Source organism: Dipodomys merriami, unplaced genomic scaffold (genome assembly GCF_024711535.1).
Source record: "Dipodomys merriami isolate MVZ:Mamm:240054 unplaced genomic scaffold, mDipMer1.0.p SCAF_8, whole genome shotgun sequence".
Classification (NCBI taxonomy): Eukaryota; Metazoa; Chordata; class Mammalia; order Rodentia; family Heteromyidae; genus Dipodomys; species Dipodomys merriami.
In genome coordinates this window covers 5,550,803-5,578,680 of record NW_027206401.1, presented here as the reverse complement: position 1 = coordinate 5,578,680, position 27,878 = coordinate 5,550,803, and the positions used below count along the sequence as shown (strand labels likewise).

The window sequence follows — 27,878 nt, the reverse complement described above, 5'->3', positions numbered from 1 at the left end:
CGGTGCCCGGTTTTATCTCGCCCGCGGGCTGAGCTAGGCACACTTGGAGTCGGAGGCGGGCGCGGCAGGATGAATGCAGGCTCCGACCCCGTGGTCATCGTCGCGGCAGCGCGGACCGTCATTGGTGAGCTGCCCTGCTGCTTTATCCCTAGCCACCTGCCCGCTCAGCAAGCGCGCTGCGGCCCGGGCCCACGTCCGGGAGGGCCGGGGGCCGAGTGAGGGGCCGCCGCGGGACCTCCTGACCTAGGACTCCGGGAGCACAGCTCCGGGCGCCTCCGGGTCCACGCGCCACGCCCCCTTCTCGAGCCTCCGGCCCATTCCGCCGCTCGGGCTCTGATTGGCTGGCTGCGGTACATCCACTGGGCCACGCGCTATTTCATTGGCTGGCATAGGGAAGCTCCCTCTCGCTAGACCTCTGATTGGCTGTCTAAGAGACGGCTCGGGCAAGCACCCCCAGTCGGCCTGAGGTGGCCCGCTGGGCGCTGGTGGGCGTGACGCGGGCTCGGCGACCGCGGCCTCCTCGCGGCCTTTGAGGAGCTTGGTGCAAATCCACCCGGCCTGTGTCGCGCCGCCCCGGGCGGGCGCTCGTCCTCCGGCCGCAGATAACTTGGCCTCCCACCCTTCCCTTGTAGGCTCCTTCAATGGCGCCCTGTCCACCGTGCCGGCCCACGACCTGGGCGCCACGGTCATCAAGGAAGTCCTGAAAAGGGCCGCGGTGGCTCCGGAGGAGGTGTCCGAGGTCATATTCGGCCACGTCTTGGCCGCAGGTAACTCCTCGGTGAGCCCGCCGGAGGGCAGGTTCCAGTCCCGGCCGCACACGCACGCACCCTCGCCGGCGCACGCCCGTGCGCACGCGTCCCCCCGTGGCCCCTGCCAGCCTGCTCCCCGCCTCAGGCTCGCTTGCTGCTGGTTTCGTGCCGGTCCTGCCTGGGGCTTGAACTCGGGGCCGGGCACTGCCCCTGAGCTCCCACCCCCCTACTTCTGCCTTTTTGGTGCTCAGGGGCGGGCGATAAGAATCTCATGGACTTTGCTACCAGGGCGGTTTTGAACCACGGTCCTCAGACCTCAGCCTCCTGAGTAGCTGGGACGATAGACAGGCATGAGCCACCCCACTGGGTAGTGAGCCTAACGGGCAGCATCCCGGCATCTTGGTGCATGTGGGGACTTTCTGAAAACTGTCAGAGGTGAAATCCAGGTCCCTATCCCCACCCCCAGGCCATAGGCTCCTAACTGGAAGCAGATGAACAGGGACTTGGACAATAGGTTCCCAGCCCGGCCAGACCTGTACCCTGAACTAGAGAGTCTCTGAACTCCTGAGTTCCCTGTTGCCCCCCGACCGTAACCCTATTTAGGCCCCACCACCTCACCCGCCATTGGCACCATGCCTCAGGTCTCCTGACCCTCCTCAGGTCACCATGGTGTCCCTTTTCAACTCTCCATTAGAGTTGATTTGGTTTGTTGAGGTTGTTTTCCTGCTCTTTCTTTCTTTTTCTTTCTTTCTTGTTTTCTTTCTTTTCTTTCTTTTTTTTTTTTTTTTTTTTTTTGCGAATCCTGGGGCAGGGATTGAACTGGGCCTGGGCACTGCCCCTGAGCTGCTTTTGCTCACAGCTAACACTACATTTGAGCCACAGTGCCACTTCCCACTTTTTCTGTTTATGTAGTACTGAGGAATCAAACCCAGGGCATCATGCATGCTAGGCAAGCACAGTAGCAAGCACAATAATTATGTGGATGAGTTGAGGTACATAAAGGTATTTATTTGCTCAAGCACTAGGTTATTTCATTGCCATCCAGTAGGTGTTGCAGTTCACCCATCCAATACAATCCTATTCCAACATCATCCTGTCTGTCTCAGGACTGCTTATCTGCTAGGTCACTTGGTCTGAGAGTCTCAGTCTGGTTGGCTCCAGAATGGCTTCAGCTGCTTGAGTAGTTCCAAGGCGGGCACTTCTTCCTAGGTTAGGTGAGTCTCTGACTCTGCACACTTCTGAAGAGTAGTAAGTTGGTTTCAGGCTTGCTCCGTTTTTATGCTATCACATGTGTCTCCTTAATGTCATTCAGGTGTGAGCAGTTAAGCTCTTATGTGGGAAGTGGCACTGTGCTCAAGTGGTAGAGCGCTTGCCTTGAGCTGAAGAGCTGAGGGACAGTGCCCAGGCCCAGAGTTCAAGCCCCACAACCGATCAAAAAAAAAACCAACATGAAGATTGGGCTTCCTTTTTTTTTTGCCTGGGAAGGTGGTTCAGTGGTAGAGTGCTTGCCTTCATGCATGAGGACCTGGGTTCGATTCCTCAGCACTACATAAGCAGAAAAAAAACAGAAGTGGCGCTGTGGCTCAAGTGGTAGAATGCTAGCCTTGAGCTAAAGAGCTGAGGGACAGCGCCCAGTCCCAGAGTTAAAGCCCCATGACCACACACACACACACAAAAAGCCCCCATGTGGGCTTGGTGCTTCTGGGTTTGTTTACTATTTTCTAGCTATGTTCCTAACAGGCACTCTACCACTAAACCATATTCCCAGGACATGCTTTTTCTTTAGTACCCTGTGGTTCAGTTTCCTAACAGTATTAAGTGTATTCCAGGCTGCAGTTGTTCCGGGGAACATGTGTCAGCTAAGAGTTGGCAACTTTCTAATAAAAATTCCCAATTCAACCTTGCAAACTGTAGCTTCCTTGTATCTTGTAATCAGATTCCCATATAACAAATGAACTTCATCTATTCTTAATATTCAGCCTAATGCCAGACAAATAGCATTGATTAATATAATTTTAAGTTTTGCTCTGTGGCTCATTTTTGTTGTTTTTGTTTTGTTTTGGTTATGTTGGACACCAAACACAGGTCCTTGTACATGCTATGCAAGCATACTACCATTGAGCTACATTCCCTACCCTTGTTTTTTGTTTGTTTTTCATTTTTTTATTTTTTTTGTCTGTCGTGGGGCTTGAACTCTGGGCCTGGGCATTGTCCCTCAGCTCTTCAGCTCAAGGCGAGCGCTCTACCACTTGAGCTGCAGCGCCACTTCCGGTTTTCTGATGGTTTATTGGAGATAGGAGTCTCACGGTCTCTCCTGCCCGGGCTGGCTTTGAACGGCGATCCTCAGATCTCAGCCTCCTGAGTAGCTAGTATTACAGGCGTGAGCCACCAGCGCCCGGCTTGTTTTTCTTTTAAGGTGAGCCAGGATCTTGCTTTATAGCTCAGGCTCGCCTGAAACTCTGCCTCCTGAATGCTGGATTAAAAGCAGTCACCACCACCACACTTGATTGGTTAGATTATTTTTCCCCCAACAAACTCTAAGGAAAGGTCTGAGATACGGATATATCTGAAAATTGCAATAGAGCAACTACTAAATAACTAAATTTACTGTTGACCTTTAGTAACAGATTGTGGTGAGAGTATTTGAAATTTTCCATTTAAATATCTTCTGCTTTCAAGAAGTGTTGAATTTCTTCTTAAATTATGGAAAAGCGTTTGTCAGTTCTGACTTCATACTTGTTGAATAACCATTTATCCAAGAGATAGTGAATAAGTACAGAATGATTTCTTTGTGGAGGAGAAATCTTCAAATACTAGGAGACTGGACACTGTATATCCATGGGCAAACTGATAGGTGCCAAGGATATACAGGCCTTTTGGCCTTTAGTGGGAACTAAGCTGCCTGCAGATTTTCAGAAGTGGCAGGTGACCTAGTTGGCATGTGGCATGCCTGTATGTACACTGTATTGTACTTTCCTAGTGATTGCCTTTGTGTTCCTTCTTCCAGGGTGTGGGCAGAACCCTGCCCGGCAAGCCAGTGTGGCTGCAGGGATCCCCTACCCGGTTCCAGCGTGGAGCTGCCAAATGGTGTGTGGGTCAGGCCTAAAAGCCGTGTGCCTGGCAGCCCAGTCCATACAGATAGGTGACTCCAGCATTGTGGTGGCTGGAGGCATGGAAAGCATGAGCAAGGTAAGGCTCTCCTGGCCGCCCATGTCCTGTCATGGCTGAGGAAGCTGATGGGTGCCAGAGCTGGAATCACAGTGTGCACGTGAATGACACCTACCTAAGGCTGTCTATTCTTCAGATTGCTTAGGAAATCCCAGTAGAAGAAAAGCATACGTCAACCAGTGCAATTGGAAGAGAATATGTATTTTCTACACTATTGTTACTGAAGCATACAGTATTTTCTGAATTAAACTCAGAATAGTAGTAGATTGATAGCCCTGGTTTGGTTTTGTTTTGTTTTGTGTTTTGTGAAAATACTGTACAGAGGGTTACAATTACATGGGCAAGATAATGAGTACATTTCTTTTTTTTTTTTTTTTTTGGGGTCCGGTCATGGGGCCTGAACTCTGGGCCTGAGCACTGTCCCTCAGCTCTTCAGCTCAAGGCTAGCATTCTACCATTTGAGCCATAATGCCACTTCCGGCTTTTTTTTTTCTCCTGCTGAGGAATCGAACCCAGGGCCTCATGCATGCAAGGCAAGCGCTCTACCACTGAGCCACCGTCCCACCCTAATGAGTACATTTCTTATCAAGCATTGTAGCCTCCTTTCTTTCCCCTTCTCATCCCTTACATCCTCCATCCCCACCAAAGTTGTAAAGTTCGTTTTCGACATAACGACTTGTACATCTCATTGTTGCAATGAGTCCACCTGTATCCCTATTTAAACAATTTGTTTTTTCACTTCCCCTCCACAAATTATACCGACATCAAATACAGTGAAAGCAGGGGTTATACCGTGGGGGAGGAACATACAAAGCAACAAAGAAGTCATCTTATAAATGTGTGAGAAAGAATCGCATGAAAGAAAATTGTTTTGTTTTTTATGTCTTGTTTGGATACATGGCCCAGTCTGGGCTGGATCTCAGTGATCCTCCTTCCTCTTCCTCACGAGTGCCCCGCTTGTAGGAATGTGGCGCCAAGCCTGGCGATATCCTTGATTATAAGTTTCCTTCCTATTATGAGGAAAACTGAACACTTGTGGTTTCCACTTTCCTTCCTGTACATGACAAGGAAGACCTCAGGGATCACCTTGGCTGACTTTGTAGGTACAAAACATGGCAAGAGTCAGGTTGTGGTTGGGCATATGTATAGTCCCAGCTTCTCAGGAGGTTGAAACAGAATGATCACTTGAGCCCAGAAGTTTGAGACCAGCTTGAGTAACATTTCTTAAACCTCATCTCAAAAACATAAATAAGGGGCTGGGAAGGTGGCTCAGTGGTAGGGTCCTTGCCTTTCATGCATGAGGCCCTCTGGGTTTAATTCCTCAGCCTCACATCAGCAGAAAAAACCCAGAAGTGGTGGTATATTTCAAGTTGTAGATCACTATCCTTAGTGCTCTCAGCTGAAAAGCTGAGGGACAGCGCCCAGGCCCAGAGTTCTGTCCCCAGGACCAAAAACAAAAACAAAACCCATAACTAGTGGAGATATGGCTCAAGTTATAAACCTCCAGCCTTGAGTTCCAAAGCCCCAAAAGATTGAAAGGCCATGAGTTCAAGTGCCATACTGGCACATAAACAAAGGGAGAACATGGAAAGGAGGATTACTGAGTGGAGCCCTCAGGCAACAATAGGTTTGCCTTGTGGGATTTCTTCCCCCAAGTCCTGTCCCTCAAATCTGCCCAGTGGTGATAATGGTACCCCCACTTCTACCAAGTATGTTACCTTTTCCTTTCTATTCTAGCACCTTTTTCTGAGTAGTTGACTGGAGATAAGAGTCTCATGGCCTGTCCTGCCTAGGCTGGCTTTGAACTATGATCCTCAGGTCTCAGCCTCCTGAGTAGCTGGGATTACAGACTCCATTTTTACTTCTTCCTCCAGGCTCCTCACCTGGCTCACCTGAGAACAGGAGTCAGGATGGGTGAGATGCCCCTGGCTGATAGCATTCTCCACGATGGTCTTACAGATGCCTTTCACAACTATCATATGGGCATTACAGGTAAGGCAGATATAGTTGCAAGTACACTAGCTTTAAGAAGTTTGCAAGAAGTATATCATGTTAGTGAGTCTTGCTGTCCCAGGCTGTGGGTCTGGCAGTCACTTGATTCTTCCATGGCCAGGAAACTGAGTCATGAAATGGTGTCCAAAAGGTAAGTGCATGGTGCTCAGGCACTTGAAGGTGGTTAGCTGGTGGCCTGTGTTTGCTCTAGGACTCACGTGGGAAAATCGGTCATGGCTGCAGAACTTATTGATAAGAATTGGGTAGGGCCAGGCGCTGGTGGCTCACACCTGTAATCCTAGCTACTCAGGAGGCTGAGATCTGAGAATGGAGGTTCCAAGCAAGCCTGGGCAGCAAAGTCCATGAGACTCTTATCTCCAATTAACCACCAGAAAACTGGAAGTGACAATGTGGTTCAAGTGGTAGAGTGCTTATCTTGAGCTAAAGTGCCCAGAGACAACGCACAGGCCCAGAGTTCAAGCCGCACAACCTACCAAAAAAAAAAGAATATGGTGGGTAGACTTTACATTAGACAAGGAGATAGGCTGTACCTTTCAGATGCACCTGACTTGCTCAATCCTCAAATCCTCACAGAGTAGCCAGCAGTTCTGCTTTCAATCCCTCTACAAGAGAGGTGTAAGGAGTTGGGGAGAGGGTAGATTGGGGCAGAAGGATAGGGTGGTGGGTAAATTCACAAATGTAAAATGAGTTTAAGCTGTAGCTATGAATTTATATAAAAAATATTGGGGGACTGGGAAGGTGGCTCAGTGGTACAGTGTTTGCCTAGCATGCATGACGCCCTGGGTTCATTCCTCAGCAACACATAGTTAGAAAAGGCCGGAAGTGGCGCTGTGGCTCAAGTGGTAGAGCACTAGCCTTGAGCTCAAGGGCTCAGGGACAGTGCCCAGGCCCAGAGTTCAGGCCCCATGACTGACAAAAAAAAAAAAAAATATATATATATATATATATATATATATATAGGTAGTATACACAAACACACATACACACACTTTTCCTTCTCTTCAGAAGAATGCTAAAGCCAAGCCCGAGGTGCAAAAATATAGTTACTGTGTTCACGTTTACAAGAAAGGGAGTGAGAAGAGGAAAAAAATGGCCTCCTTAGAAGGACTGCCATTTTGGGGTGTGGTGTGTGGACAAGAGGCGCACTCTATACACACACGCACTTCCGTCCACCCAAGAGTATGCTGGTGTGTATACCTTTTATTACATAAAACAGTTCATTGACATGTTGGGTTTTTGCTATTTCCCTGTAGCTGAAAATGTTGCCAAGCAATGGCAGGTGAGTAGAGAAGATCAGGACAAGGTTGCACTGCTGTCCCAGAACAGGACAGAGCATGCACAGAAAGCTGGCCATTTTGACAAAGAGATTGTACCAGTTCTCGTGTCTTCCAGAAAAGGTGAGTGTATAAATCAGAGTTGAAAGTTCAAACATGTGTGCATATGTAGTGGGCACTCACAGGAGTCAGATGTGGAGATGCTTCTTGGATGGGTGTGTGCTGTGGGAAAGACCGTGCTGGATTTGTGTACCTGGTTACATGGGGTGTGCAGCCCAGAGGGCCACAGCCCCTGTGCCTTCCCTGCAGGTGTCCTGAGCACCTGCAGCACTGGTCCTGGTTGTTGGGAGGGAGCAGCTGCCTGTTCCCCTTCAGCAGTGAATGGCCATCCTGTGTGGCTGCTTCTGTGCACTTTCCCATTCACATCTCTAGAGGAAGGGCCTTCTGGGCTATTGTCTTAATCTAACACAGAATGCAACAGCCCAGATTCCCTACTGCAAACTGCTATCTTACTGGCAGCCTGACTGCTTTAAGACTGCTGCCCTCTGAGTTCCAACCAGCCAGGTGCAGGGACACAAAGCACAGCTCCTTGTGCCCAGTGCTCCTAAACTTTCATCTGAAGGAAGAGGGATTTAGGAACAATTCCCATAAAATGTTTGTGTGTACTTTCCTATTGGAATGAAAGTGGGTAGATACTAACAGACCTTTTTTTTTTTTTTTTAAACTAATGTGACTCCGCTTGTCTTTGAAGTCTGCTGACTACCGGCTCTGTGGTGTTCTTGGTTTTATGCTTCCCAGGCATTACTGAAGTGAAAACAGACGAGTTTCCTCGCCATGGGAGCAACCTTGAAGCCCTGGCCAAGCTGAAGCCATACTTCCTTACAGACGGCACAGGGACCGTCACCGCAGCTAATGCTTCAGGTTTGCTTTCAAAAGGGCATTTGGGGAAGTGCCATCTTCTGCAAGATCTACCAAGTGCATACCTTTCCCACACAGAATGATGAAAAAACTCTTACAGTTTCTCCATATTTACTGATTTACCTGAATTTTTCTTTTTATTCTTCGGGGGGGGGGGGTGTGCTTTGTAGCACAAACTAAGCTTGAGATCACAATCCTTAAGAGTCTTATATACTGGGGAATACAGTGTGTCCTACCATGCCTGGTGTTAATTGCCTGACCTTGCAACTAGAGATAAATGAAGAATTCCTGAGTTTAGTGTGGACATGGTAGCATTCACTTGTAATTTCAGATATAGGCCAACTGAGGCAGTTAGCAAGGCTGTATCTCAAAACTGAAAGGACTGGGGGCATTTTTCAAGTGTAGATCTCTTGCCCAATATGCTTGAGTTCAGCTCTACCAATATTCCTTAAGAGTATCTTCTTTCCATTTTCCTACCTAGCTCTCCCTTCCCTGTCTGTTCTGGGGGAAATAGGGTTCTTGGAGTTCTATGGTCAAAAGTATATGTAAGTATAATGTAAATTGCTGAAATTCGGCTTCACCAAGATGTCAATGTAACCCATGTCTAGTGGTGAATACAGGACCCACAGATAGGTGAGAAGTTAAAAGAGCCTCCTAGAAATCAAGTATTTTACAGGAATGGGCGATGGTGCTGCAGCTGTGGTTCTTATGAAGAAGTCAGAAGCTGAAAATCGTGGTCTTAAACCTTTAGCACGGATAGTTTCCTGGTCACAAGCAGGTGTGGACCCTTCTATTATGGGAACCGGACCCATTCCAGCCATAAAGCAAGCTGTGAGTTTAATGTCCTACACCTGTCAATTGGTATCTTGATAGAGCTAAAGCCAGACCCCTAATTCTGTACTAAGTTCTTTTAAACCCACCTTTCTACTTCAGATCATCAGGATTGTTTTTTTTTTTTTGGCCGGTAGTGGGGCTTGAACCCTGGGCCTGGGCACTGTCCCTGCGCTCTTCAGCTCAAAGCGAGCACTCTACCTCTTGAGCCACAGCACCACTTCCAGTTTTCTAGTGGTTTTTATTGGAGATCAGTCTCATGGACTTTTCTGCCCAGCTGGCTTTGAACCATGATCCTCAGCCTCCTGAGTAGCTAGGATTTTATCTGTGAACCACTGGTGCCCAGCATCTGGATTGTTCTTGATTGCACCAGTAAAATGCTTCTAACCCTCAAGTGAGTTTCATTATACTTTTAGCGGTTTTCTTTTTTTGTCGTCGTTGTTGGTTGTGGGGCTTGAACTCTGGGCTTGGGCACTGTTCCTCAGCTCTTCAGCTCAACACTAGCACTCTACCACACCAATTCTGGCATTTTCTGCTTACGTGGTGCTGAGGAATTGAACCAGGGCCTCATGCATGTGAAGCAAACACACTACCACTGAGCCACCTTCTAGTCCCCCTTTAGTGATTTTTTACCATGAGGGGCAGTCAAAATTACTTTCCCTATACTGATGTTTGAAGTCAGGGCATGGGCATCTGCAAGTGTTGCCCCTCCGTGTCCCACATCTAGCCTGCATCAGTTTTAAGATTGTTTGGGTACACCATTTACCAGCTCAACCCTGTGCTGGGATTATACATGGAGCACCCCACATAGCTGCATACAGGCACCTTTAAAGAGTGACATGAAAGTGGCACTTTTATGTTGTGAATCTTGTCAACAGGAATGGTTTAATTCCAGCCTTCATCACCCAGGGCTCTATCCATTTTTCTTTCCTGCAGGTATTTAAAGCAGGCTGGTCTCTGGAGGATGTCGATGCATTTGAAATCAATGAAGCCTATGCAGCTCTCTCTGTTGCCATAAAGAAAGAACTTGGATTATGCCCAGAGAAGGTAATTGCCTGGCTTAGTCACTTGGTAATGGATAAAAAAATAAGAAGTCAGGTGCCAGTGGCTCACAGCATTAATCTTAGGTACTCAGGAGGCTGAGATCTGAGGATCACAGTTTAAACCCAGATCAAGCAGGAAGTCCCTGACTCTTACCATGAGAAAACCATAGTGGTTCCAGTGGTACAGCACTAGCTTTGAGCTGAAGAGCACCCGGGCCCAGAGTTCAAGACCTACGACCAACACACAATAGAAATAACTAGTTAAGCTCCTACTATGATAGTTGAATTGGGTTTCCCAGGGCAAAAATACTTTGACCCCATTAGTTTATTTACAATGAATGGGGCATTGTGAAATAAAGAACAGGGAAGATGATCAATAGTGTATGTGCAGCATGAATTATGTCAGCAGTGAAAGGGTAGTTTTTTGTTAAAGCAAACTTGGGAATTTAATCTTTGTTCATGAATCCAATGATTTGATCCTTTCCTTCCTCTTCAGGTCAACATTGATGGAGGGGCTATAGCCTTGGGCCACCCCCTTGGAGCATCTGGCTGTAGGATCCTTGTAACCCTGCTACACACACTGGAGAGAATGGACAAGAGACGTGGTGTTGCAGCCCTGTGTATTGGAGGTGGGATGGGAATAGCAATGTGTGTTCAGAGAGGGTGAACCGCTTTAACAGTACTCACAACTATATGTGAACCTTGATTCTTTTTTTCAATGTAAATTGTAATATGTAAAATCTAAGGAACAAAATGAGGAAAGGAACCACTCACAAGAATCCAAGTTGACAGCTTGCTGTACTTTTAATATGTAAGTTGTAAGACACTGCCTCTAACATTGTTATAAATAAAGGGGAGTGAGATCAGTCATCCAGGGCTCCGGAGTGAACGGCATCCTGATAGCCTCCATGTTTATCGTCTTTGCTCTCCGGGTGTAATTTTATAAGGTCATCAATTCGAAGAATGGTAATTGCAGCTTCTGTGGCAAATTTCAAGCTCTTCACCTTAACAATGGTGGGTTCAAAAACCCCTGCTTGTTTGTTGTCTCGGGGCTTCCCATTGACCAAATCGAGACCTATCCTGTAATTGAGGAAAATGGGTTATAATAGCTGACAGAGATCTTGTTGATAATCTATTACTCCCATCCACGCCCCTCAAATCTTCATAAGGAGCCGGGTGCTGGTGGCTCACGCCTGTAATCCTAGCTACTCAGGAGGCTGAGATCTGAGGATCGCGGTTCAAAGCCAGCCCGGGCAGGAGAGACCGTGAGACTCCTGTCTCCAATAAACCACCAGAAAATCGGAAGTGGCGCTGTAGCTCAAGTGGTAGAGCGCTCGCCTTGAGCTGAAGAGCTGAGGGACAGCGCCCAGGCCCAGAGTTCAAGCCCCACGACCGACAAAAAAAAAAAAAAAAAATCTTCATAAGGAACAGTGCACCAGGTGTTGCAGAAAAGGGGACATGGCAGTAAAGTTTCCTATTACTTAATGATGATGGTCATGGTTTGTGTCAGTACCTGGATGAGGTTTTCACACTGGCCATTGGCACATTTGTCAGAATGTACTCCCACAAATTTGTGATTGTGAGAGCTCCCAATTGGATACTCATGACCTTTTTGTAGTAGTGATTACCCAGAGAAGTGGAGTAGGAAAGGTATAACTCTCCTAATTATGTCATCATCCTTTGGATTAAGTTATGGATGATTAAATAAAAATAAAGGCTTGTTATAATGATTTAAATATTTGTGCTAAATCTATGTTTTGAAGTAATCTATTGAGAGCCAGGTGCTGATGGCTCATACCTTTGGATTATAAGACCTGAGGATTGTGGTTCACAACTAGCCTAGGTTGAAAAATCTGTGAGACTTATGTCCAATTAAACATACACAAAAGCCAGCAAGTGGAGCTGTGGTTCAAGTGGTAGAGCATTAACCTTGAACACAACATAAAGGAATAGGGGTGGGAATGTGGTTTAGCATTAGAGTGTTTGCCTTGCATGTGCCTAGATTCCATTCATCAGTACCACATAAACATTTGAAAAAGCCAAAATTGGCACCCCAAAACACAAAAAACCTAGGGATAGCATGGAGACCCAGAGTTCAAGTAGAGGAATGGCAAATATTTAAATGAATTGGTTTTCAGAGGACAGTGATGGAACAGGAGATGTTCAAGACACTGTAACCAGAAATTGGCATCAACTTGAAACCCCTTTGAACAGGTATAAAAAGAAATGGTCACAGAACTAAATTGCATGTATGATTAGTAGATAAAAATGAAAGACCTGGGGCTGGGAAGGTGGCTCAGTGGTAGAGCGCTTGCCTTGCATGCATGAGGCCCTGGGTTCGATTCCTCAGCACCACATAAGAAAAAAGCTGGAAGTGGCGCTGTGGCTCAAGTGGTAGAGCGCTAGCCTTGAGCTGAAGAGCTGATGGACAGCACCCAGGCCCAGAGTTCAGGTCCCACAACTGGACCCCCCCCCCCCCCCCAAAAAAAGAAGAAAGTGAAAGACCTGGAAATCAAATACTTACCATTTTAGGTTTTTGCGTTCTGGGTTAACTTGAGCCTCATTATGAAATGCTCTTAACTTTGCAACCAGGTCTGTGGAGTCTTGAGCAGCGTTAACTGCCAGAGTATTAGGAATAACAAGGAGAGATCTTGCAAATTCAGCAATCGCAAGCTGTTCCCGAGACCCCTAAGAAACACAAAAGGCACCTGAAGCCCACTGCAGCAGCTAAGGTCTCCAGGTAGTAGTAAAACAGGAACTGACCTGCCATACTCTTGAAAACAAACGGCTCTTACCATGCTGGTTGCATAGTTTTCAAGGTAAATGGAAAGGGCTGCTTCTACGGCCCCACCACCTGGGACCACAGACTTGGACTCCAAAACTCTCTTCACCACACACAGAGCATCATGTAGGGAGCGCTCCATCTCATCACACATGAAATCATTTGCCCCACGCAAGATAATTGACGCAGATGTACGAGCCTTTGTACTATTAAAAAAAAAAAGGGAAATTCCTAGTATTTCCACTTCACGTGCCTGGATTAAAAGTCTGCCTGTGTATAACATTTACCTATTCAGCAGTACAATGTCTAGACCATGCAAAAAGATGAAATGTATTTCACCTTAATTTACAATGGCCTATTTTACTTTATCCCACGCGTATAACTGCTCATATCACCAAGGGATTACAGCAGCAAATAAATGGGAAATTTACTCTTACTCATTAAGTCTGCATAGTTTCAGAACTTAGAAAGTTGCTTACTTTTTGATTAAGATGAGTTCATCATCACAAATTCTCTCCTGTACCACCTCTTCTGCTTGTCCCAACATTGTGGCTTCAAAAGTTTCTTCACCTTCCAAATTGGCAAGGGTTGACAAAATACTTGCTGTGAGAGAAAGATAAGGTTTTTCCTGATGGGTTTAGAATCTTTTCCTTCTTGGTTAGTTGGGACTCTAACTTGGTCTGGATGCTATTTGTGACCTTTTTCACTCTAAGGTAGTGTTCTACCACTTTGAGGCACAGCACCACTTCAGGTTTTCTGGTGGTTAACTGAAGCTCACTTTCCTGCCAGGGGTGTCTCTGAATGTGATCCTCTATAATAATGCTATCTCAGCCTCCTGCATAGCTAGGAATAGAGGCTTCAGCCACCAACACCCAGCATGGTTTTAGAATCTTCAAGATTCAGCTTTTCCGATAAAAGACATTAGAACAAATAAATATAAAATGGTATAGGTCATATTTAGCAATGGCCAAATAAATTTTCTTGATATTCCCCACAGGAGTAAAACTAATGAAGTTTTCAGAAGTATATTCACCCTAGCCATCTTCTATGCTCTTAAAAAAAAATTCAACTCTGGATTGGGAATGTGGCTTAAAGGTAGAGTGCCTAGCATGCATGAAGCCTTAGGTTCAATTCCTCAGTACTACATAAACTTTGCCCTGAGTGCAAGGCCCAGGACTTGCAAAACCAAACAAACAAAAGTGCAAATTATTTTGAAAAGCTGTATAGTCAGTATTTCAATGTAAAATGGTTTCCATATGGCCACATATTGGGGTGTGTGTGTGTGTGCGGCATTTTATGAGAACCAGTAGAAGACATACCCCCAGAAGCCTTAGCAATGCGTTTAAGGTCTCTCTTTAAAACTCTCCGGACTGCCATAGCACCAGCTTCCACAAAATACTTGAGACACATGTCATCAATCCCTCCAGTGGTGAGAACAACATTAGCGCCAGCCGCCAGGATCTTCTGAATCCTCTCCTTGGTGATATCTGACTCCCTAAAAAGAAAATATTTTCCTTTAGAAATCCAGATCATTGGTAATGTGTGACATCTTTTTAAAAAATAATTGTAAGCTAATGGCGCGTGCTGATGGCTCATGCCTGTAGAACTAGCTACTCAAAAGCCTGAGATCGTGGTTTAAAGCCAGCCCAGGCAGGAAAGTCCATGAGACTCTTGTCTCCAATTAATCAACAGAAAACGGGAAGTGGCGCTGTGGTTCTAGTGGTAGAGCATTAGCCTTGAGCTGAAGAGCTGAGGGACAGCACCCAGGCCCAGAGTTCAAGCCCCATGACTGACCAAAACAAAAAAGTTAAATTAACTGGTTTTTTTCTCCCCATCTATAACCAGAATTTAAAATCACTCCAATTTATAGAAAAACTCAAAAAACTATGCTATGTCATGAAGCAATGTAGTTCAGAATTCTACTGTTTTTAAGACAAGAGGCTGGGGCAGAATGGAGAGATTTGTGCCAGTCCAGGTTACAAAGTTCACAGAGAGACAAGATTGTTAATGGATACATAGGCCAGGTCGTCATGAGAAACAACTTTCAATATGCTACAGCACAGGAGGGTACGTAATCATGGCTGCTGACAATTAAGTACTTTGAAGTTCCTAACAAAGAAATCATAAATCTGAAATCATAGATATGCCAGACACCCTGATATATCAAGCATTGTATACAAATAGTGCTAACATCATATGTGCTCCACAGCATTTAGTTACATCAATTGAAATAAAAGTAACCCAAGTTATCTGAATGATGCAGGTCACATGGAATTAGGCAGACAAAATCTCCACAACTGTCTACTGCAATGTACAGGTTGATTCCTATCACTTGCAGCCTTAGTGTCAATCATACTAAGTTAACACTCAACTGTCAGGTTCTAACTGCTTCTTTGATAAAATAAGGATCCTAGATCTTTACTTTGATTTTGAAACTAAACGTACCACAAAAGACAGACATACACAGATCAAATTTCATGTATCACCTTCAATCACACTGAAACATCTAAACTTGACTTGATGTTAAAGTTTTCCAAAACACACAGTTCAAACTCCCAGCTGTATACAAAAATCATGTTATTTCTACTAATGAGCCCCTTGTTTGGTTATCTCTAAGACTCATTCTTTTTAGTACACTCAATTTGGTGTGACCCAAGAATAACTCACAAACAGCTCCTTTCAAAGGCCAAAAATTTCCCACCATACCTCTGTCTAATTTGGTCCAATTTCTCAGGGTCTGTGATAACCACTTGTACACCAAGTTTCATTTTTGTTTTCTGCAGGCTGAAGTCAAGGCAAGCAATTTTTGCATTAACTATCCTCTTGGGCATGCCTGTAAGTAAACATAATGTAAGGTAACTATAATAATGCTATGGTCCATGAAATGCAGCTACTTTTAGATCAAAATAGAACAGAACAAAAATGTAACATTACATACAAATACAATTTAACTTGTAATTCATTACATTAAACCTTAAGGCACTAAGGACATGCAACCTCCTATTTTCTGTGTTTATGTTAGAGAAGACATTACTGTACACAAACCACAACAAAGGCACTCTTATACTGTAGTAATTTAATTCCAAGATCTTACCCTGGGATCCCACCACACAGTTGAGTGCATAGCCATTGACCAGCATGCTTTCTGTTTGACTTCTCCCGTGAGCTTTCAGAATATTAACAGAAGTGACTGGATAGCGTGGCTGGCCTCTTGAGTCTGTGTACTTAATAGCAAGCACGGCATCCACTACCATGTTGGAGAAGAAATCACCATTTCTTGTGAATAGTTAAGGATAAGGAGACTCTCAATGAAGGAAGGGCACACATTTAACACCCAAAGCAATTATACCCCTATTTGCTCCATAGTTCTGGGCTGGCCTTGAACTCTTCATCTCCCTACCTTTGTCTTTCAAGTACCAGCATGTCACTAAGCTTGTTACAAAGAATTGTTACCAAAACTGCTACATTATTATTTGCTACTGTTAGATTCAGTTCCAATTACTCTTATGTCTCTATTATCTTTTCCTCCTTGGAATTCAGGGAAAGCAACAGGGAATTTAATAAGTGTTATGTATATTTCTATAACAGAATGGTTCACTCAGATGAGTATCCCAGGAAAAAATGGTAAGTCTTAATGGCAAAAAGGAGGAAAAAAAATACACAGAAAAATAACCAAGGATACATTCCAATAATTTTGGAAGACATGGATGTCTTAGCAGCATTAATCAGGCAGTCTCTTCCAAGTTCATCTGTGTTAATAATTAGATTTTCACTGATGTATCGCACGGCTTCCCTGAAGCATAGGAGAGAACAAGACTCATATATTCACTGAACTTTTTGGTCTCATCACACTTAACAAACATATTGTCAAAATGTTACAGGCATTTTGTTCATGTCATAGGCATCTACTGTTCAGCCATTTCATATAGAAGGAGGGCACTTCAGAACCCTCCCCCTTCAGATCATGGCAACTTTAATGTATCCCATAAGCATAGCCACTAAAGTCTATGTTTAGGAGAAAATGTGGTAGTCAAATGGGAAAATGCACTCATCCCAGTGCTTTGAAATTTTTTCAAACAAAATTATGTTAGTAATCAATACTGTAAGAGTATTTACAACCACTACATCAGCAAACTTTCTCTAAATGGAAATAATCTTACTTGCATGCCAGCCGATAGCCACTAATTACTGATGTGGGATGAATTTTCTGTTTGACGAGTTCATCTGCATTTTTCAGAAGTTCTGCTGCAATAATAACCTGTCGAGAAAACAATCATTGTTGTAAGTAAACAGAATGTTCAATATATGCAATGCATATATAAATGACAGTAAAATGGCCAAGTATTAACTAACCACAATTGCCATAATGGGGAATGAGTTACAGGTTAGTGAAAATATTAGAAAACTAAAGTACTCCATGTAAATGGCCCAAATAGAGAAAATAACGTGGCGAACAAACTAGTTCAGATGTTCCTGGAAAAGAAAACGTATCCAATAGGTTTAGAGTTTAACACTCATGACTAGAACTATTTTATTAAATTAACAAATCCTGTATTTTCTTTTGGAAGAAATGATGTTATTTCTTAAGTCACATTACTTACATGAAGACTGCTCCCATATTTAGGAAAGATTCTTCCAGCTCAAGACTAAAGCTTAATATAGAAGTAATTTTTCCTCAATTTCTTGTTTTGTCAGAACCAACACCTTTCTCACCAAACAACAATATATTGGTTGCTGGATAATCTATGAAGACTTTATGTATCAAATCATGTTCACTCACAGGCCAGTCTGATATATTTACTTCCATTCTGAATTTAATAAAAGTATTTAAAATACTTGAGCTGTGGCTGAAATGGTAGAGACCTGCCTAATACGTATAAAGTCCTCATTAAGTCCCAGGGACGCCAAACAATGGATAACAATCCCTCCTTTATAGAATATAAAACAATTGTTCTGAGTTTCACACACCTATTTATTATACTGAAGGGGGGAAGGAGTGGGAGAGGGTCCCCAAACATGTGAAATTCCAACTTTTAAAATGAAGGGGCTATTTTTGTGTGTCTTATTCCTGGGGTTTGAAGTGAGAATGGTCATTGTTCCTTAGATTTTGTGCTCAAGGCTAATGTTCTACTGCTTGAGCCACAGTTCCAGTTCTAGCTTTTTGGTGATTAAGAGTCTCACAGACTCCTACCCAGGCTAGGGAGCTGTGATCCTCACAGTTCAGCCTCCTAAGTATGTAGAATTACTGGCATGAACCACTAGCCTGGTTGAAGGGGCCATTTTTATCATCTCCTATTCTCTTTCTAAATTGTACTAGGCAATTATAATCTGTTTTCAATCCCTGTTTATTAATCACTTCTGGAGAAACATCACCTTCTTAACTTTCTAGCTCATTTCTGACTCTCCTTAGGGCTGTTCTTTAGGCATCACCTACCACAGAAGTGGTCCCATCCCCAGCTTCTTTGTCCTGCAGATCAGCCAGCTCACAGAGAACTTTAGCTGCAGGGTGTTCCACCTCCAACAACTTCAGGATGGTCGCACCGTCGTTAGTAATGGTTACATCCTGAGAAAGCCAACGGAAAAGCGGTCAGCACAGCACAGGTCCCCTGCAAATGCAGGCTATCCCCTGAATCAGCACACATCTATGAAGGTACCCGTTGGGCTTTATACAATTCCCAAAGAAGTGGTGCTGTGCCACCAAGTGACAGAGTGCCCTCCGTGAGCTCTTTTACTCAGGGACAGCGTTCAGACCCTGAGCTCAAGCCCTACAACCGACAAAAAACCAAATACACTTTCTAATATCCAGGTTTAGGAGAAAAGGTATATTCAAGGTCTTTCTTCCTTTAAAGCAACTAACAGTTACACGTACTTACTCCAATATCATCCACCAACATTTTGTCCAAGCCAACCGGACCAAGGGAGCTTTTTACAATATTGGCAATGGAAGCTGCAGCCATAACTGTAACCAATTGAGAAAGATAAAATTAGAAAAATCTTACTGCCTAAAACCAAATCTAAAGATTAAAGGACACCTGACAGCCTCTCAAATCCCTCAAGCCTATCAATACCCTTTCTGTTTCTCAAATTATTGGGGGCCAGCCAGTTTCAAGTCAAGTGTTTTCCATAATGGACTTTAGAGAAATCAAGTCAGAAATGTCACGCTGTCACTTCACACTGAAAAAAGCGAGGGGAGAGGGGGGAGAGGCAAGGCATCATACGCAGCGAATGGTGCAAGCTTTATTTTCAACTCGTCCAAGCAAAAATGGCAAGGCCCAAAGGGTCAGGCACGTGATTCCGAAGCGCAAGCGCTCCCGAATGAAGCGCCACGTCCGACCACAAATGACTCGCTAACTGCCGCTTTCGTCGGCGCCTCCTTCTTCCTCACGTCCAGGTAGCATCTCAGTTCGGCTCTAAGAACGTGTCAGGGCAGGTTCTGCCGAGCCGGGGGCCGTGTGGGGAGCGGCGGGGCGCGGGGCGCAGGCCCTGGCTCCGGGGGCCTTCGCCCGTCAGCAAACGGAACCGAGCGCGGGGCCGCGCCGCCGCCAGAACAAAGGCGGGGCGCGCGCGCGGGAGCGCCGGCGCCCCGGGCTCGCGTCCCCGGACGCCGCCCCGGCCGAGGGGGGACGGTGGAAAGGCGGCGGGCGGCCCAGCCGCGGGGGGCCCCGGAGGCCGGGATCGGCCTGCGCGCCGCCCGCGGGCCAGCCTCGCCTCTCCCGCCCTCACCGTTCTGGGAGCGGATCGCCTCCCCGGTGCTGCGGTCCCCGAACACAGATAAAGGCCCCTCCATCTTCACGGCGGGCCACGCGTGCGACTTCTACCGGTTATCTCGGCTCCTAGGCCGGGCGGCGGACACGAGCGCGGCGGCGACGGCGTGAGGAGGGCTCCAGCGGCGCCGCAGGGGCTTGTGGGCCGCACGCCCCGCCCGCTTCCTTCCTCCCACACCCAGCCGCGAGGCACTTCGGGAAGTGGGGGCAGAGGGGGGGGGGGGAGAGAGAGAGAGAGAGAGAGAGAGAGAGAGAGAGAGAGAGAGAGAGAGAGAGAGAGAGAGAGAGAGAGAGAGAGAGAGAGAGAGAGAGAGAGAGAGAGAGAGAGAGAGGAACTAGCCGGAAGTGAGGAACTTAGAAGGGGCGGGCCTTTTTCTTTTTGGTCAAATTAGAGGCCAAATGAGAAGGGCGCGAACGTAGTACCGGGAGTCAGGCTCGCGGACCGCCGGAAGGAGGAAGTACTCCTCTGGGTCCGCCCTCGCGGCAGGGTCGCGTTTGCTCCTTGCATATTCTAGTACCTTCTAGAAGAGGTGGGAGGTAGGGCGGGGCTTGGGGTGTACTTGTGGTAGGAAAGGGAAGGAAGGCCCTCGGAGGTCCGGGTGGACGGACTTCCTGAGCAGGCAGCCGGAGGCCAATCGGCAGGCTGGGCTCTGGGGACGTCGGTTCCTGGGTGGGATGGAGGAAGGCTGCCCTGCGCCGTACGGAAACGTCTCGCCTTTTTCGAGAAGAAAAGTGTCCTGACAAGGTTATCAGTGCAACCCCGGTGCAGCTGTCAGATGCACGTGTGCACACGGCAGGACCAGCTTAAGCTGAGCTCCTAGCGGGCTCAGACCCCGGCGTCCCTCGCGGAGGAGCCCGTGCGCAAAGTAGCGCCCAGAGCGAACGTCGTCCCGCCCTCTCCCGTTGCTACGACATGATTGGTCGCCTCCAGACCGGCTTGCGCTCCGACGTCAGCGATGATTGGCGGAGCAGAGATGACCTCCCGGCCACTCAGAGGCCGGGATCTTTTTGGTTCCGGGCCTTGAAGGTTCCTGTGGTCCGAGAGACTACGGCTTTTTTCCAGAGCCGGAATGGCCGCGGCCACCTAGCCGCCGGACGGCTCTGAACGAAGGAAGGCGAGGCTCGGGTGAGCGCCCCTCAGCGATGGCGCTGCAGCTGCGGTTCTGGAAATTGCCTTCGGCTTGCAGGAGCCTAGGTAATCCGCCCGGCCCCTCCCAGCCCGCCCCGGTCCTGCTCGGTACGCGCTGGTTTGCGAGTCCAGTTTTAACTTGGGGGTGCACGCGTCCCGTCGGAACGCGGAAGCGCCGCCGGCGTTGGGGTGACGGCGGAAAGTGAAGGTCGGGGGCTGAGGACCGCCCCCCTTCCCCCTCCTTCCTGGCCCGCCTGCGGGGTGGGGTCCGCCCGGCGCGCGCCGCTTCCTTGACGGGTCTGGCGGTTCGCCCTTCCCAGAGCGGGCCTGCGCCGCCCTCTCCAGCTCCACGCCGGCCGTGAGCCCTGCCGAGCAGCCTTCGGAAAACGAAGCCGTCGCCCCCGAGTTCACCAACAGGAATCCCCGAAACCTGGAGCTCTTGGCAGTGGCCAGGAAGGAACGAGGTTGGAGGACCGTGTGGCCCTCGCGGGAGTTCTGGCACAGGTAATAGGTCTGCTGGCAGTGCCCGGCGCCCGGCCAACTTGTCATCAGCTCCTTCAGCCCAGGGTACTCTGGGGAGGCCGGGCTTGTAGTAGCGGCTTAGGGAGGGGGTGCTTCTCCTGGACAATTAACAGGTGTCCTGGAAAGAACTTAGATTCGAAACTGGGTACTTACTGCGGCTTCTCAGAGTAGGTGACATTGAGAATGGTAAAACCCAGAGAAGTTATCTGTCAATAGAGCTTTAGAGCAGAGAAACTGCTGGAAGGGGAATGAACTTGATGTGTTTGGGAACTGACAGGCCTTTGTACCTGAACTTTGATGGATGTGAGGTTAATGATGCAGTATGAAGATAGAAGAAGAGGTAGGAGATAGGTTATGAGCTTTGTAAATTAAGATAAAATATGAGGTTGTCTTTTTAACTGCCTGGGGAAACTATGAGAAGATAATACATTTGTTATTCAAGGAGATCACTGTGATATTTCCATACAATGTTTCCAACAGGTATCTTACTGTGTTTGCCTATGTCTATATAAAGCACTTAGACCATACTCACCTTCCAGTTGGTAACTACCAGAGCTTGTTTTACTTTGTCATTTTTGTGTGTGTGCATTAATTATACAAAGGGATATAACCATGGTATTTCAAACTTACAGGTATTATGTTACAATCAGATTAACCCCCTTGGTTGCTCACTCTCTTCCTTCCTTACTCTCCTTTATTCATAAGCTTGTTTAACAATCATTGTATCCATATCTGCTTCAGGGAGAATACATTGTTGAGGTAAGGGAGCTAAATTGAAGACCAGTTAAAAGTATTGCTGGGAGAAGAGAGTACAATTGAGGAAGAATAATAGAGATAGAACAGGGTAAGTTTTTTTCTTGTGGTTAAGATAAAAGAGATTCATAAACTTCTGCCCCATCTTCAAACCACAAACCTTAGCTCTCAGCTACTCTATAGCAAGGATTACAAACATGAGCCACCAGCACCAGTTTAACAGTGTAAATTTTATAAAGGTACATAAGACACATGTATGTAAATGAAATCCCTTTGTATGATTAATTTATACTAATAAAAAATTTACTAATTTAATACATGAATATTGTGATAAGTTAGCATTGCTACTTTTTAAAATTAATAGTGAGGGCTGGGAAGGTGGCTCAGTGGTAGAGTGCTTGCCTTGCATGCATGAGGCCTTGGGTTCGATTCCTCAGCACCACATAAGCAGAAAACAAAACTGGAAGTGGCGCTGTGGCTCAAGTAGTAGAGTGCTAGCCTTGAATTGAAGAGCTGAGGGACAGCACTCAGACCCCACGACCAGACCCCCCCCCAAAAAAAAAAATAATAAAAATAAAAAATAAAATTAACACTGAAATAGAACAAATTTTCATATCTATGTTTGAGAATTTGTATTCCTTTATAAATTTCCTTGTATAAAAATATTTGTGGGTTTTATTCATTTATGTATAACGATGATTTTCTTTTTTTTTTTTTTTTTTTTTGAGGATATTGTGTTTGAACTCAGGGCTTTTTTTGATCGGTCGTGGGTCTTGAACTCTGGGCCTGGGCCCTGTCCCTGCACTCTTCAGCTCAAGGCGACTGCTCTACCACTTCAGCCACAGTGCCACTTCTGGTTCTCTAGTGGTTTATTGGAGATAAGTCTCAGGGAGTTTCCTGCCCAGGCTGGCTTTGAATCTCGATCCTCAGATCTCAGCCTCCTGAATAGCTAGGATTACAGGTGTGAGCCACTGGCGCCCGGCTTGAACTCAGGGCTTTGAACACAATAGGCAAATCTATCACTAAAGCTGTATCTCTCACCCCAAGATGGTTGTTTATTGACGACTTTTTCTATACCTAGTTGCTCTAATTATGTTTTCTCCTAAAAGTATGTTATGAAGCAGATATAATAACTTTCTCCATTTTACAGGGGCAAGGAAATTGAAGCTGAAGGAGACAGGATTAATAAGTGACAGAGCTAAGATACGTGACCTATATGACCTTAGTGGCAGGACATAAAATTTTCACCACTATGCTACAGTGTGTAGGTTTTTTATCTGCTGCTTGTTTTCCTTGGTGAGGATTTATTAGAAATAAATAGTTTGTAAGGAGCATTTAAAGTTAAGTTAGATGTCAGCATTATTTATTAGGTAGACATATAGCCTGTACATTTACAAGGCATTATATTGGTGTAGAAGATTCAGTTATTAGAAGTCTTTCATAGTTTTATAGTGGAAGGTAGACTAGGGATCACTGTTATAGTGGCATAATATGTTTTTAGGTAGTTAATGTAGGAAACAGGGAAAAGTCAAAGAAAGGATGTGAGTGAGTTCACTTTGAAATAATCTGGATCCTAAGCCTTAAAATCTTATTGAATACTAAGCTTAGTACTTTACTTTCACTTAGTTTGGATCATTTAAACTGCAGATCCTTTTCCATCCCTGTCTGGCTTTCTTAACCATCTTATCAGAGAATTTTGAAATATTCAAAATATATTTTGATTATAAAGCCAATAGGAAAGGGCCTCAGAGATACTGAGACCCTCCCTTTCATAGAGTTATTGGTCATTTTTCGTGTGTGTGTGTGTGTGTGTGTGTGTGTGTGTGTGTGTGTGTGTGTGTGTGTGTGTGTGTGTGTGTGTGTGTGTGTGTGTGTGTGTCTCAGTTGTGAGGACTGAACTCTGGGACTATGTGCCGCCCCTCAGCTCTTCGGTTCAAAGTGAGTGCTCTACCACTTGAGCCACAGCACCACTTTCAGTTTTCTGGTGGTTCATTGAAGATAGTCTCATGGACTTTCCTACCCAGGCTGGCTTTGAACCACAATTCTCAGATCTCAGCCTCCTGAGTATCTAGGATTATAGGCGTGAGCCACCGGTGCCCAGCTTGGTCGTTTTTCTTAATAAGAAATATATTACGGAAATTAGCCCTTTGAAGAATATGTGTTAATTTTTTATTGCTTGTTTTTTGTTTTTTTATAATTTTTTTTTTGAGATAGGATCTTGATATAGCATAGGTTATCCTTGAGATCTCTGTGTAATGCAGACTGACCTTGAGCTAGTGATTTTCCTGCCTTAGCTTCTCCTGGGCTGAGATTAATGTACCACCATGCTCAGGCTCAGTCTAGTGGGTATTTTTTTCCTTTTCTTTTTAACCATGCAGAAATTTTGTCCATCTCTTTTATTAAAGCTATTTGACATTGTTGCTGTCATTTTTCTTTTATCTAACAGTATTGGGGCTTGAACTCAGGGGCCTGAGCATTTACTCTTCCTTAGCTTTTTTTTTTTTTTCTCAAGGCTAGCACACCACCACTTGAGTGAGCCACACCTCCACTGCTGGCTTTTCTGGTAGTTAATTGGAAAACTGGAGAGAAGAATCTCATGGACTTTCCTGTCTGGGCTGGCTTTGAACTTCGATCCTCAGATCTTAGCCTCTTAAGTACTAAGTTTATAGGCATGAGCTACTGGTGTCGATCTTCTAGTATTACGACTTTCAACTTTTTATAAAGCAGCTAAGTAAATAAGCAAAGCTCTTCAGAAATGCCAAGTTTAAGATGGGCGGCTCACTCCTGTAATCCTAGCTACTCAGGAGGCTGAGAGTTGAGGATCGAGGTTCAAAGCTAGCCCAGGCAGGAAACTCTGTGAGACTCTTATCTCCAATAAACCACTCAGAAAACCAGAAGTGGCACTGTGGTTCAAGTGGTGGAGTGCTAGCCTTGAGCTGAAGAGCTGAGGGACAGTGCCCAGGCCCAGAGTTCAAGCCCCACCACCAACCAAAAAAAAAAAAAAAAAAAAAGCCAAGTTTTTTATTGGATGCTTGAAGTTAAGTGTGAGTGGTATTTTTATTCTTGAGTATAGTTTCACAAAGGCTTTTAAAGAGGAAGCTTACCTTTTCCAAGTGAAATCTAGGTTAAGTATGTTGAAGTAAATTAAGCATTGAATTCTTAAGAAGTAGATGTTGAGCTGAAGTCATTTAACTTTTGGTTGGGTGTTTTACAATTTTATTCTCTTTTTGTCCTATTTAGGTTACGAGTTATAAGGACTCAGCATCACGTAGAAGGGATTGTTGAGCATCGAAATGGCCAGGTTGTGGTTTCAGCATCCACCCGGGAATGGGCTATTAAAAAGCACCTTTACAGCACCAAAAATGTGGTGGCTTGTGAGAGTATAGGACGAGTGCTGGCACAGCGTTGCTTGGAGGCAGGCATCAACTTCATGGTCTACCAACCAACCCCATGGGAGGCAGCCTCAGATTCGGTATTTTTGCTTTTGTTTACTTTAAAAAGATACCATAGGGGGCTGGGAAGGTGGCTCAGTGATAAGAGCACTTGCCTTGTATGCCTGAGGCCCTGGGTTTGATTCCTCAGCACCACATAAGCAAAAAGAAAAAAGCCGGAAGTGGCACTGTGGCTCAAGTGGTAGAGCGCTAGCCTTGAGCTGAAGAGCTGAGGGACAGTGCCCAGGCCCAGAGTTCAGGCCCACGACTGGACCCCCCCCCCCAAAAAAAAAAAAAAGATATCATAGGATTAAGGCTGTAAGCTTAGTTGTAGAGCACATGCCCAACATGACTAAGAGCCTTTGGGTACATTCCCCAGGAACACACAGACACACAAATATCAAAGGCATGATTGTGTTAACTCTTGATGTTGGATATTATGATTCCCAAGTACTTTCTATGTGAGAATTGTATAAGAGCAAATCAGTTTCTTTTTCTCTTAGAAAGCAACCTTTTTTGTTTTTCTTGTTGATATTGAGGTTTGAACTCAGAGCCTAAGCTTGCCTCCAGTAATTTTCAGCTTTCTTGAGTGCTGACTTAACCTTTTTTTCTATTCCTGATCTTCAAAACCAGATGAAACGCCTACAGAATGCCATGACAGAAGGTGGTGTGGTACTGAAGGAGCCTCGGAGAATCTATGAGTAAAAAGCAGCATTGTTTTGGATGTGTAAATATAAGACCTATCAGCTACTGCAGCCATTCAAAGAAAGCATCTAGAAGAACAAGCAGCATGGAGTTGAGAGCAATAATATAACAGAGGAAGATGATTTGTAGTTAGGGTTCCTTGTCTTCCTTATCTGTGTATGGTTCTAGAATCATTTTTAATCAAGGCTATTTTTTCTCCTTTCTTGACCCTGTGAAGTGTCTATAGATACTTAAGCTATCTCACAGTATCTAAGGGAGATGATCATCAATGACATGTTAACTATTTGAAGGCAAAGTTGTTTGTAAGTTTCAAAATAAAAGTATATTATTAACTCTTATTTTCTGGTTCTGTGAGATTTCTTGTAAGCTTCCTGTGGCAAGATTATGCAAGTGTGGTTACGAAAATTAATCATTACTGAGGGTAGCTTATCATGGCATGTGCTCTCAGTAAGTGGGAATTGTTTGATGCTGAGGGTATGGGCTATTATTTAGTTGTTTATTTGCCAGTTCTCGGGCTTGAACTTAGGGCCTGGGCACTGTCCCTAAGCTGCTTTTGCTCAAGGCTAGCCACAGCACCACTTCGGGTTTCTTTTGTTTATGTGGTACTGAGGAATGGAACCCAGGGCTTCAGGAATGCTAAGCAAGCACTCTACTACTAAGCCACATTCCTAGTCCTTTGTTCTTTTTAAAGCAGGAGTCATTTAAGCATACAGTTAGAAAACAATCTTAGTCATGAAGATAAAAACAGTACATGCTACTCAGGAGGCTGAGATCTGAGGATTGCAGTTCAAAGCTGGCCCAGGTGGGGAAGTCTGAGACTTGTCTCCAGTTTACCATGTAAAAAAAAGTTTAGCTGTGACTTAAAGTGATGGAGCACTAGCCTTGAGCAAGAGTTCAGAAACAGCCCAGGTCCTGAGTTTAAAAAAAAAAAAAAGTTCATACTATGCTCCCTTAGGCCCGATTTACTGTTTAGAGAGGTACATTTGGAAGATGAAAGGCAGGCAGAGCTGCAACTGGAGGTGGACACTGAGGGGCAGAGTGCTGGGTTGTGAGAATTAGGAAAGGCAAGCCAACTGGAGCTTGGGAGTTGATTACATACACAAAGTATTCAGGGTTTCCAGCTACTTGATTTGTGTGAGGAAACAAAGCCTGTACCCATTTAAAGTGGTTTTTAGAGCACTGTGCCTCTTTCTAGGGATTTAGCATCCGATGGCTTAACAGCTCCCTTTCTCAGTAAAGTCTTGGTGGAGACAGTTTTGTTCATTCCAATTCTTTCTTCTCTCACCTTAAATATTGACTGAAGTACTTCACTTGGAAGACCAAGGATCTAGAAGACAGTACAAACAAGTTTAGAATTCAAGGATAGCATGTAAAGACAATCATGGACTAGTCACTGGACACATATTAAAAACTGTGTCCCCCTAGGAGGAACTTCTGCAGGCCTAGGGCACGTGAGCTTGGCCTTGGGCACCGAGGTCACCTTCAATCCAGCGGGGCAGCTCTTGATCACCAACAGCTTTCACCTTCAGATTAAGAAGGTGGCCGCCACCTGCAACTCCTCCCTTGGGGTCAGGCTGTAATAACCCGTGAGCCAGAAGATCCACGGAAGCACAGTTAAAGGTGACAAAGGGGTTTTATTAGTTGGTCTGCAACTACCTCCAAGAGGGCAAGTTTTCTTTTTCCTCCTTCCCAGGCCTTACCTCCATGGGCCTCTCTGACTCTGCGAGCCTCTCCACGGGCCTCTCCCACTCTCCGCAGGCCTCTCTGATCTTCGCAGGCCTTCCCACCTCTCCATC

The 27,878-nt window shown here is 45.5% G+C and overlaps 3 protein-coding genes and 2 non-coding genes across 6 annotated transcripts; 2 read left to right on the top strand and 3 right to left on the bottom strand.

Annotated features, from left to right (window-relative positions):
- Nucleotides 1-23: 23 nt before the first annotated feature.
- Acat2 (acetyl-CoA acetyltransferase 2) lies at nucleotides 24-11,732 on the top strand. The gene is made up of 9 exons (XM_070010463.1): nucleotides 24-124; nucleotides 633-767; nucleotides 3,757-3,938; nucleotides 5,792-5,909; nucleotides 7,184-7,327; nucleotides 8,003-8,125; nucleotides 8,799-8,953; nucleotides 9,890-10,000; nucleotides 10,493-11,732. The coding sequence occupies exons 1-9, from the start codon at nucleotides 70-72 to the stop codon at nucleotides 10,661-10,663; spliced, it is 1,194 nt and encodes a 397-aa protein (XP_069866564.1). The 5' UTR covers nucleotides 24-69; the 3' UTR covers nucleotides 10,664-11,732.
- On the bottom strand, nucleotides 10,782-20,065 carry Tcp1 (t-complex 1). Of its 2 annotated transcripts, none has more exons than XM_070010461.1 (12): nucleotides 19,966-20,065; nucleotides 18,652-18,737; nucleotides 18,213-18,341; nucleotides 16,939-17,036; nucleotides 16,461-16,571; nucleotides 15,873-16,054; nucleotides 15,485-15,611; nucleotides 14,098-14,273; nucleotides 13,258-13,381; nucleotides 12,792-12,984; nucleotides 12,521-12,684; nucleotides 10,782-11,076 (listed from the first exon to the last, which is right to left on the bottom strand). In XM_070010461.1, exons 1-12 carry the CDS (start codon nucleotides 20,048-20,050, stop codon nucleotides 10,860-10,862), a joined length of 1,692 nt encoding a protein of 563 aa, XP_069866562.1. In that variant the 5' UTR covers nucleotides 20,051-20,065; the 3' UTR covers nucleotides 10,782-10,859. The 2 variants fall into 2 exon arrangements, with proteins under 2 accessions (XP_069866562.1, XP_069866563.1); XM_070010462.1 differs by lacking the exon at nucleotides 19,966-20,065 and adding an exon at nucleotides 19,502-19,725.
- Nucleotides 13,079-13,204, bottom strand: LOC138819594 (small nucleolar RNA SNORA20). Its single transcript, XR_011369512.1, has one exon. It is a non-coding gene; the product is annotated as a small nucleolar RNA SNORA20 (small nucleolar RNA).
- Nucleotides 16,681-16,820, bottom strand: LOC138819600 (small nucleolar RNA SNORA29). The gene has a single exon (XR_011369517.1). It is a non-coding gene; the product is annotated as a small nucleolar RNA SNORA29 (small nucleolar RNA).
- A 485-nt stretch (nucleotides 20,066-20,550) lies between the features above and the next one.
- On the top strand, nucleotides 20,551-26,420 carry Mrpl18 (mitochondrial ribosomal protein L18). Its single transcript, XM_070010464.1, has 4 exons — nucleotides 20,551-20,737; nucleotides 20,992-21,175; nucleotides 25,187-25,418; nucleotides 26,011-26,420. Exons 1-4 carry the CDS (start codon nucleotides 20,686-20,688, stop codon nucleotides 26,080-26,082), a joined length of 540 nt encoding a protein of 179 aa, XP_069866565.1. The 5' UTR covers nucleotides 20,551-20,685; the 3' UTR covers nucleotides 26,083-26,420.
- The last annotated feature ends 1,458 nt before the right edge of the window (nucleotides 26,421-27,878 follow it).